At 35.2% G+C, this 11127-nt stretch overlaps 2 protein-coding genes and 2 long non-coding RNA genes across 4 annotated transcripts in view; 1 reads left to right on the top strand and 3 right to left on the bottom strand.

Annotated features, from left to right (window-relative positions):
* Positions 1–1227, bottom strand: part of LOC106311225 — a 1623-nt gene extending 396 nt beyond the window's left edge. Inside the window, exons 1-3 of the long non-coding RNA XR_001263953.1 lie at positions 950–1227; positions 730–839; positions 483–657 (exon numbers count right to left, since the gene is read on the bottom strand). This is a non-coding gene — a long non-coding RNA (uncharacterized LOC106311225). The remainder of the gene's footprint in view (positions 1–482; positions 658–729; positions 840–949) is intronic.
* A 218-nt stretch (positions 1228–1445) lies between these two features.
* Positions 1446–2364, top strand: LOC106311396. Its single transcript, XR_001264009.1, has 3 exons — positions 1446–1790; positions 1873–2069; positions 2137–2364. It is a non-coding gene; the product is annotated as an uncharacterized LOC106311396 (long non-coding RNA).
* Positions 2365–8195: 5831 nt separating this feature from the next.
* LOC106309418 lies at positions 8196–8765 on the bottom strand. The gene has a single exon (XM_013746442.1). The coding sequence runs from the start codon at positions 8763–8765 to the stop codon at positions 8196–8198; it is 570 nt and encodes a 189-aa protein (XP_013601896.1).
* Positions 8766–10240: 1475 nt separating this feature from the next.
* On the bottom strand, positions 10241–10876 carry LOC106309417. The gene has a single exon (XM_013746441.1). It carries the CDS (start codon positions 10874–10876, stop codon positions 10241–10243), a length of 636 nt encoding a protein of 211 aa, XP_013601895.1.
* Positions 10877–11127: the final 251 nt, after the last annotated feature.

The following is an 11127-nucleotide window of genomic DNA, read 5'->3' as shown; positions in this document are numbered from 1 at the left end:
CCCCCCGAGATAAAACCTTTTAAATTTTTGAACTGATTGCAAATTTTCAAAACAAAAAATAATAGACCATATTAACTTCAAACCAACGAGATAATATAACTTTTTTCTATACCAAATCTACTTAATTTTATGAGATTTTGTGTGCCACATATAATGGAAAGAATCACATTCTAGTTAAAAAAAAAAGATAATATGTCTTTGAATAATTAGCCAGTCTCTTATTATAATTATCACAAAATTAATTAACGGTTTATATTTATTTAGAAAAAACCTTTATCAAAAATCCAGGTCATATACGACAAATTTATTGATGTGATATCATATTATAATCACGCATACTAAGCTTGTCCATTGGATTACAACCATACTATAAAATAGGAATATATATACTTTGTACAACTTATGAAGAAATTCATTTTGATGATGGCCACAACCAAGTCAACACTAGACAAAGAAAAAAGATTGCAACAAAAAACACGTACCATTATCCACTTGAGTAGAACACCTCCACTGAGAGAGTGCTTCTCCTGATAGACTGTATTGTCCATTTGTACTCTCCTCTACTGATCTTCCCACTCCAGAATCCTCATCAAAAGTCTCTGCCATTCCCCACTATGAACTCTTTTTTTTCCCGTCAAAGCTCTCTCTACACTTCAACTATAAAAGGAAAAAAAATAAGCAACAAACAAATAAGAAAGACCAATTGTGAAAATGATATGACAAGGTTACATTCTAATGAATCGGATTAGCTGAAAGAAGCAATTGATTTGATCAAGCTTCAACTCATGCCAAGAAAGCTTGTAGAAGAGCCTTGGACTTTGAGAATGAGAGTTTCAAACCTGAGAACGGAGAATTACAACACAGAGATCAGCCAACAAAGAAAAGCAGGGATCTGCTAGTAGGCTACGAGGGAAAGTAAGAGACGATATCACAGCTGATACTGTCTTACTTATGGGTTTTAATTCTTGATGCAGGATGTTTGGATCATGAAAGGTTCAGAAGGCAAGGGTTAAGTCCCTGGTGTATGAGAGAAAGCTTGAGGAACAGAGTTTCTGACCCTAATCTTTGACCATGAATGTAATTTTAGGAGTCTGACTGAGACCAATCCAATCCATGTAGCCTAGACTGAGACAAGGCATGAGAAACAGAGACTCTCTTGCAGAACAAGAAAGAGTTTATAGGACCAAAGCCAGGAAGTAGCAATAGACAGAGAGAGAATCTGTTGAAGTTTCTCAGGTTCCAAAAAATAGAAAAAAATATACTAAAACAAAGTTTGAAATAGAAAATGCAAATTAAAAGAGATAGAGGCGCTTTCTTTTCTTTGCATTCAAAGAAAATATTTCTTATTAATTAGTTTAAAACCCCTGTATTCTTCCTTTTTTTTAATCTTTTAGCCCAACCTAACCTAAAACTCATATTACACTCCTGAAGATAGCGTTGTAGAGTTGAGAGTATTGTGGTCTAGGGCAAGTTAGTCCTCTGAAGGCTCGAGGCACAGCGCTAGGATCATTGTGCAGACCAATGCTGATGGAAAGCTCCATGCTGATTTTGAGGAGTCAGGCAGTTCCTTTGATTACTCAACCTCAGTACGTAGGCGTAACTGGCCCAGTTGTGGAGAAGATGAGAAGCTTTCCTTTGATCTTTACCTTGTGTGGCTCCACCCTTAGAGCACCTCAATAGCATCTCTAGTTATGCCGGTTGTAGTTAACGGGGAGGATGCACCTGATTCTACTGCACCTCAAAAGAGAAAGAGACTATGGGTTTTGGTGGTTAGTCCCCTTTCCTCTCAGGTATGCTTGTGAGTTTCAAGCTCAGATTGTGGAGAAGAACATTTTGTGCACACTGACACTCTTGTGCGATATGCTCCTCTAGGTTTTGTCTCACAGAGCCCCAAGTGAAATGTGATGGAGCAGCTCTCTTGTAATAAAGACAAGAGATAGCTTCTTGGTTGTCTCTGAGTACCACACCGATTCAACTGGTTTGAGCACTGATAGCTTGCATGACAGCTGGGTGTCTTAGAGCTCTTGGGGATTCAGTATGCCGCTATGAGTCAAAAGCATCATTGAAGAGTATGCAACAATGAAAGTCTTTGGTTCTCTCTTTTAGATTCTCATTTTTTTTTTTACTTATGTGCAGGTGCTTGGATCTTAAAATAAAAGAGTTCAGCTTAAACAAGTGTTAAGTAATGATGAAGAATAATGGAAAGAGCGTTCGTGTAACAAATGAAACCAAGGAAGAAGTAATGTCTGTATGGAGACAGTATTAGGAGGCTTCAGCAAGTTCTTGCAGATATCATGCTGATATGTCTGTTATCTTCACACCATCCGGAGGTCAGATTCCTCGAGGAAAGACCAGCTCGGAAGATCTGTGCATTTTGCTTATTTAGAAATCAAGTAAAAATATTAATGAATTCACAATATGATGTTGAAAGAATGTGTATTGAAGGAGGTTGTGTTGATGAAAACAGGATAATGCATATCTAGTTTATGTTATCACTGCAGAACTCAGCTGCAGCAAGCAAGTAGTACTCAAAAGAATAAGGGGGTTATGGATTTGATATGATAGCCACCGGTTTCTCTTTGTTTGTAACTTTCACGTCGAGTGTTTTGGTTGTTTCTAGGTAAGCTTATGTTGTTGATCTTATTAAAAAAGATCAAACTATAATATGAAAGCAGGTAAGCTACTTATCTGGCCCAACTTCAGAGAAAAGTGATTTAATTAATTGACAGGATCAAATGTTATACTTCAAATGATTCTGACGACAATAACAAAAGCTACTAAGTTAATAGACATTTTAATAACAAAAGATAGTCTCACGTCACAAGATCAAATGTTATACTTCAAATTCAGACGACAATAGCAAAAGCTACTAAGTTGATAGACATTTTATTAACAAAAGATAGTCTCATGTCACAAGAGCCAAAATATTTTCGTTTGAAGCTGACGACTAGTTACTACCGAATAACATACCCGCAATGTTCTGCTTTTTCTCATCTTCATCCCATAACATCTTCAAGACATTAACAGCCTTGTCATATATCTCAGTCCCAAGCACATCATGTACAATTGCACATGATTAAAAACAGTCACTAATATTTTTTTGTGAACAACTCTGTCTTCTTGCCAATTAAAGCAGAAAAAGGTTAATACCTCTATCGGAGCTCCTTTCCCATCAGTTAGTCTCTAAATTATCCAACAAACTCCCTTTTGGATACCTTCTGTGTCATCTCTTGCAAGCAACTAGTAGAGTCTCGTAAGCACATCACTGTCAGTGATAAACTGCAAAATAAACAAACAAACAAAATTGTTGTCAAAATAGTAAAGCAAAAACACAAAACATAAAGAATTACTCTTCTTACCTGTGAAGAAGATTCAACACACTTCAATATGTTTCCAACGACTCTACTGACGTTAGGGAGAACCGAGGAAGATGAGTGCCTTGAACAAAAATAAATTAGTCAGTGTGAATTATATAGAGATGAAAACACTAACAGTAGAAAAAGAAAAACAAGAACTAACCCCAAAAGTTGCACCACTAGTGGAAAGACATCTTCACTAACCATATCATCAATCATGTCAGCTGGGCCACCATCTAAACGCCGGAAGAGAACCAAGCAGGCTTGTGAAAGAAATCTGTCATCGTTTCCGCCATTGAGCAAGGGCTTGAGAACCTTTAAAGCATCTTTCATCTGAAATATATGATTTATGTTGATTGAATACTGTGATGAACACACAACAAAACATAAGTGATTAAAAAAACCTACAATGAAAGTTGCTTGGCTTGGCTGATTATTAAGTAGATAAGATCAACAAGAACAGTTTCTGTCATACGGACTAGGACGGTTTCTGTTACTCATCTGCCAAAAGAAAATAGTTAGAGAATCTGACTAGTTTTTGTGAAATTGATAAACTCAAATTCATGTTCGGTTTGGTTGCATAGTTACATTTGTTTCTTTCATTTCTTGTCTTCAAAAATGTCTTTTATGTTTGAAATTTGGTAATGTTGATGAAGTAATGAGAACCTTATTGATAAGGTTTCTCTAAAGAGAACTTCATTGATAAGGTTGTTCTAAAAAAGTAGTAACAACGTCGTTGCAATACTTGTGCATCTTACTTATTTAGAGATCAAGTAAAAATATTAATGAAATCACAATATGATTTTGAAAGAATGTGGTATTGAAGGAGGTTGTGTTGATGAAAACATGATAATGCATATCTAGTTTCCGTTATCACTGCAGAAATCAGCTTCAGCAAGCAAGTAGTCCTCAAAAGAATAATGGGGTTATGGATTTGATATGATGGCCACCGGTTTCTCTTTGTTTGTAACTTTCATATCGAGTGTTTTGGCTGTTTCTAAGTAAGCTTATGTTGTTGATCTTATTAAAAAATATCAAACTATAATATAAAAGCATGTAAGCTACTTATTTGGCCCAACTTCAGAGACTCTCACGTATCGGCATAATAAAAAGTGATTTACTTACAATGCTCCACAGCGGAGATGCGTACTATAAGTGTAGCTCGAGTAAAGAGGCTTCTAATGTCGTCATGAGGCCAATTACTGTTGATGGACTATTTGCAATAATGTACCCAGAGATCAACCGAATGTGTGAGTATCTCAAGGGCTCTTTCATACACGTTATATGCCTTACCCCTTGACCCCAAACTATTCTCAGCATTTGCATATTCAATCCATTTCTCGTAGTGGAGGGATGCTCCAAGAGAAAAGCATCATACTCCAACCGCTTTTTAGTTGTATTTTTCTATAACAGAACATACAAGAGGAAACTAATCAACATAAGATAACCGCCATAATACAGTTTTGTTAGGAAAAAAACGATACCTGAAACTGAAATCATTCACTAATTTGCATTTTTTGTTAGTTGTGGACTTAAGGTTGGTTGGTTGGAGAAGAAGATAAAGGATGTCAAGGAAAATAAAGCAAAATTAAGGATAAATTCCATGGCACAAGTGTCTCTATGATATGCACAGAAAACGCATATCTCTTTTAACTTGCATTTTCTCTTTCAAACCTTATTTTTAGTTTTTTATTTATTTTGTATCTTGTTATCTATCCAACAAGAACCTACAATGCAGTGTTGTTTGGCTTGTCTGATTATTAAATAGATAAGATCAACAATAACAAGTTCTTGTCATAAGGACTAGGACAGTTTATGTCATAAGGACTTGGACGGTTTCTGTTACTCATCTGCCAAAAGAAAAGAGTTAGAGAATCTGACTAGTATTTGTGAAATTGACTAGTGTTTTATGTTTGAAATTTGGTAATGTTGATGAAGTAATGAGAACCTCATTGATAAGGTTTCTCTAAAGAGAACTTCATTGATAAGGTTGTTCTAAACAAGTAGTAACAACGTCGTTGCAATACTTGTGCATTTATTTATCAGCTTCCACGTTCAGTTTGTAATCTGTAAAACCTAAAATATTTTTGGAATATTTTTAATTAAATTATTTGCTAACAAAAATCCCATGGGAATTTAATTAAATTCAAATATAATTAAACTGGATTTTAGATTTTATAGATTTTATATTAAAAAATCAAGATTCACTTCTAATATGCAATGTTTTGTCAACTTTTAGGTGGAAATGTGTTTTCAACATATACTCTTATTATCGTGCCTCAGTTTTTTTATAATTTATTTTAAGTGAATTAAGGCGTTATGGATATCAGATAGTATGTTCTATTGGGGTGCTTCTTCCTCTGGCATAGCTTGATGCTTATATATTCCAGAACTAGTTGGTTACCTCCACAGAAACACCGAGTTCCTTTCCCATAGCTCTAATCCTAGGTGATAAAAGAGGAATAATTAACGACTTTCCAATTTGCTACGGGTGGGTTTATCTTTAGAGGTGTGCTTGGCTTGTATGTGTTATATATAGAGGGATGTGTTCAGGTGTGCTTGGCTTGTATGTTGGGTAAACTATCGAATCTTATACGATTATTTTTCCTATTCTTTTTAAGTATTTAAAGTATTTTTCTTTTTGACTAGTATATCTTATAAATTTATAAGTTTGACTATATTCTCCTTAAGGATTATAAGTCTAACTTCTCTCTATTCCTCTTTTCATTTTTGGTTTCTAAAAATATCCGATTAGTTTGTATGTTTTTGATATTGCTGGTAAGCCTCTTTATATTACTACCGATCGAATCAAATTATCTTTGTCTAAACTCTATTTATGTCACAAATGATAATCAATTATCTTTAATATATGAAGTATTATAAACAACTCTATGAATAACGACTCCAAAATGTAACTATTATGCTAACAAGTTACAACATTTTAAAACTTACAAAAAACTTCACATCTGTTAGAAATATGAGAGAAGTGTTGTTGTGAAAGTTGTGTCTTTCTCATTAGCTCTCACTATCAATATATAGTGGAGGTTCATAAGGGTTTAGAATCTACACATTTAATACATATTGACCACAAAGATCTAGACTTGGTCAAAGCTCATAAATGCTCCGGCTGAATGAGTCTAGTCTTGGACGGATGTAGACGGACCGGAGACGAGTGTAGACGGACCGGATAGTCGGGTCAGATGTAAACCTCCTTGATGGTTAATGGCAATCCACATATCCATATCATGGATTTATAACAATAGGATAGTTTTGTATCTTTAACAATGAATCCACAACATTAATCAAATTTACACCTTATTAGTTAAGTATTAAAAACAGAATTATTATCACTTCCAAATCAGAGACGCACAATGTCTTGTCTTAAACTCTCAAGGTTCTTCGATGATGACATTCATAAACTATATATACGTTCTTTCTCACTTTCACCATTTATAAAGTTGCACATTAATTTAGTTTTATTAACACGAATAACAACATACCGATACGAAAATCACGACATTGTTACAATCTTCATACTGAACAACATCGCCGCATAGCTAATTAGCTGCAAGCTTTCTGGAGGACATCATGTTGAACATACTCATTCCACCTCTCGTTACCGTGTACTTGTTACTAAAAATATCGTCTTCCATGTCGTCTCAAGTATAGTCCGTCCTTCTTAACCACTCAAGTGCATTTGATCCCTGTCCCCACACTACTCTTTCATCTCCCACGACACAACTAGCTGCTTGTCCACACGTCAGTATCCATAGCCGTTCCAGTACTTGAAGGAAAATTTAAACATTGGTTTAGGGCATCATTTTTTACTTGTACAATTTGAAGAAAATATATACCAAAAATATAGTTGTATATTTTGTTGATAATTTTATTTGATAGTTTTTCTAACTTGTATTCTTTCATGACTGTTTGTGTTATTTTATTGCAAACAATTTTGTAAAATATAAATATTATTTTTATGGCATTAAAAATCGTTGTCAGGGCTCTGTCCCCATGCCATGTGTAATTTGTTTTTTTGTTCTTTCTTCTTTATTTCTTGTTTACCCATTTTTGATTTTTAGGATATTGATGGCGGTTATACATAAATTTCTAGTTTTAGATTTGTAACGGGTACCATAATCGCGGGTCAAGGGGAAGGAAAAGAACAAGTCATTCTCCTACATCCACATTTTTAGTTATAACATTTTTTATTTTTTCTCTGACAATAAGATACAGAATATGTCGTTTTAAGTTTGAAATCACAAGAATGAATAGTATTTCATATTTTGGAAATCAATTAAATAAAATGACTGTTAATTTTACGTTATTTTTGAAGGGTTTTGTTTTGAAGTAAACTCATCCTGGTTTGATAGGATAATCACTTGAGAAAAGTCTTTGTTTTTCCCCCTTTCTCAAAAGGAAAAAAAAAAGACTTTGTTTTTCCCAAACTAGAAGGTTTACACTTGTGAGAAAAGGAAAACTACAAATCTACATAAAAGGTCAAACTAGACGATGTGCACGTGAAATACGTCCTTAACACAAACTAGTCAGGCTAGACAAAGGACGAGACAATTAGTTCACCACATGCATGAATATGGAGAATAAAAATGCCAAATACATAAAACGCGACTAGCATTTCCAAATTATGTTACAGAATGAAGAATTTTTGTTTTTTGGTCGACAGATTATGTTAAAGCTTAAGACACAAAAAGACACTACATATCAACTTGTACATATCATATAAAGAAAACTAACTCCTATATTCTTCAACATAATTTCTCTCTTTTCTTTTCTTTTTCTTTTTTAATTTTTGCTATTTGGTGTCATTGCAGGAATCTATGCCTAATCGTGGTCTTCCATGTAGTTATCATCCTCTGACCTGGTGCGGTTGCGTTCCGCTCGAAACTCTTTTAGCTGCCGCGGTGACCACGCCTTCCATGGCTCAACAAGCTTGACAACAGGCCTTACCAACTCCACAAATCTTAAGAAAATATTGTGCGGATAATAGGTCTCAAAACCAACGAAATATATACCGTTCGGCCCAATAACATATTTACACACATGTCCTCCGCACAAGATCGATGTCATCGACAACGTCTTGATAATGACATCCGCTGTCCCTTGGCTCGACATGAAGTGGCACTGGTGAATGACCACGCCGTTTCCAAATGGCGGGACTTCAAAATCCCATGTAAACTCCTGTTTCCTATACGATTGGTGCCACCGGAGAGATTTTCCAGATGACTTGCACCGGTAGACAACCAATGGACGTCTTAAGCCGTACATTTCGTTTCTCAACATTATAGAGAAACTCACATCTCCACTTTCAATCGAGTCTCCTTGAATTATAAGGGCTTGCAACACAAGGCACCAAACTATAGCTTTCTTAGCAACATTATTTACTTCTAACATTTCTCTATTTTCTTCTTCTTCTTTTACTCCTATTGGTTTTGTTTCTTGATGACACTTGCATTTTCTTTTCATTTTATACATTTACAGAAGGAAACGGAAAGTTATGGAAGGAAATTAGTTTCGTGCCTACTAACGAGATATATAACCAATTCCAAAAACCAGTATATATTTAGGATAATAATACCGAAGTTATCTCCAACGATGTAGTAATTAGTGATACAAGTTGATTTGTTATACACCCCATAATAAAAAGAAAACAGCATTATTGTTATAACTTCTAACAATATTTTCCAATTCCCACGAGGCGTGCCTTTTCATACACGCGTCTGTTAATTGTGCTACAGTTTACCAGTAGACGTTAGACGAAATAGCTATTAGGAGAAAATATAGAAATAACACTGATAAGTGGTGAATCGTTATATCAAAAAGACAAAATTATCTTAGGTTTAGAGAACAAAATATCAATTTATTTAAGTACGTGAATCCATATTTTACGTTTAGCAAAATAGTAAGATGTTATTTTGATTGACATCATTAAACGACCTTTTATCCTTCTTTATTCAAATATTGCATGTTCAGGTCTGAAAGTAAAGTATGGATAATAACCCGACCTAGCATATCTCAAGTGGTGGCTGTGTAACTGTGTTTACAATAGCATGTTGTAATCATGTATTTGATTTCAAGCTAAACCAACATATAAAATGTAATCATTCAATTATTTTTATTGTACGTAGTAAACAGTATTTTTGTGTTTTCATTTCTATTTGTAATGTACAGAAATGTTTGTGGAAGTATTTAATTGCATATAATGTTTTCATAAGACGACCACTTCAGGTAAATCACAAAAAGTATGTTTGAAATGTTTTTTGTTGGCTATGGTTCAAATTTTTTTTCACCTATTTCAATATTGTACTATTCAGGATCAATTAGCCATTTTAACTGAAGAAAAAATATTTAAGGGAAAAGAAAACCGCCCCTAGTTTCAACATGTAGATCATTCATGCGAATGTCTTTGAAACTTAACAGATTTCTCTTTGATTTAGGAGAATACAATGCATTAGAAATTTCTAAATGCGTGCCTTTAGGTATCACTAAGTGAGCCGGGCCATGGCCTTCAATAAGGCTGGCCGTGCCTGCTATAGTATTGATATTGGCATTCTTTAAAATGAGGTTAACAAAATATCTTTTGTCTTTTAATATAGTGTGACTTGATCCACTATCCACTACTAGCTGGTTCTTGTCTTCTTTAATTTCTGAAAATTGACAAGAGTCAACACCTTAGATATTACTTAAGGTTTAAAGTATGTTTTAATGGCTTTGTTTTATGTTCTTAATAATTTCGACTTTGTATAAGGCATATATGTAAAGTTAAAACTTTATTTCATAAATAGAATTGCCAAAGTCATAGAACATAAAGCCAAATCAAGAATTCAAAATGCAAAGACAAAAGCAATATGATGTCGAAATCTTCATATTCAGCCACTTGTAAGGAGGTCTGAAGTCTCAAAGTCTTCATGATCATCTTTGTCATGGGCTTGATCATCCTCATGGTCCAGATCATTCTCATGGTCATAATGGACCAAATTTGCCACAAAGTTCTTGCCCTTTATGCTCTCCTGGTAGAGCTTAACAAGGTGTTGGGGAGTTTTGCATTTATTAGCCCAATGATTGGTCATCCCACAACGATAGCAAGCAGATTTGGTCGAGCTCGAGCCATGGGTTTTGAAGTCGGACTTATACCCACGGTTAGCTTGATGACCTCGGCTGTAGCCTCGGCCTCGGCTGCGACCAAGATGGTCTCGTGGTTGAAATCCACGGCCACATGGTTGAAACCCACGGTTACGACCTTGCCATCTACCACGGCCTCTCATGCGACCATGGTATGACTCTCTTGGAGTCTCATCCTTTGGCTCTACGGCCGCATGTGCCTCAGGCAATGCTTTAGCACCAGGAGGCCTTAGCTCACTGTTCATCATGAGCAACTCATTGTTTTGCTCAGCTAGCAACAAACAAGAGATTAAGGCAGCATAAGTGGAGAAACCCTTCTCTCGGTACTGTTGCTGAAGCACAACATTGCTGGTGTGGAATGTGGAGAATGTTTTCTCCAACATATCAGCATCAGTAATAGTCTCACCACAAAGTTTCAACTTTGAGACTATTTTGAACAAAGCCGAGTTATACTCTTCCACAGACTTATAGTCTTGGATTCTCAGGTTTCTCCAATCATAAAGGGCTTTTGGCAATATCACAGTTTTCTGATGATTAAATCTGGTTTTCAACTCTGTCCAAAGTTCCAGAGGATTCTCAATTGTGAGATACTGGTCCTTGAGACCTTCAGCAAGGTGATGGCGAATGACAACAA

The sequence above is a fragment of the Brassica oleracea genome, chromosome C8 (assembly GCF_000695525.1).
Source record: "Brassica oleracea var. oleracea cultivar TO1000 chromosome C8, BOL, whole genome shotgun sequence".
Lineage (NCBI taxonomy): Eukaryota > Viridiplantae > Streptophyta > Magnoliopsida > Brassicales > Brassicaceae > Brassica > Brassica oleracea.
This window is presented reverse-complemented; position numbering and strand designations above follow the sequence as displayed.

Bases quoted from the DNA above. Each gene is read 5' to 3' on its own strand.
- LOC106309417 (XM_013746441.1), bottom strand. From the start codon at position 10,876: ATGTTGGAGAAAACATTCTCCACATTCCACACCAGCAATGTTGTGCTT.
- LOC106309418 (XM_013746442.1), bottom strand. From the start codon at position 8,765: ATGTTAGAAGTAAATAATGTTGCTAAGAAAGCTATAGTTTGGTGCCTT.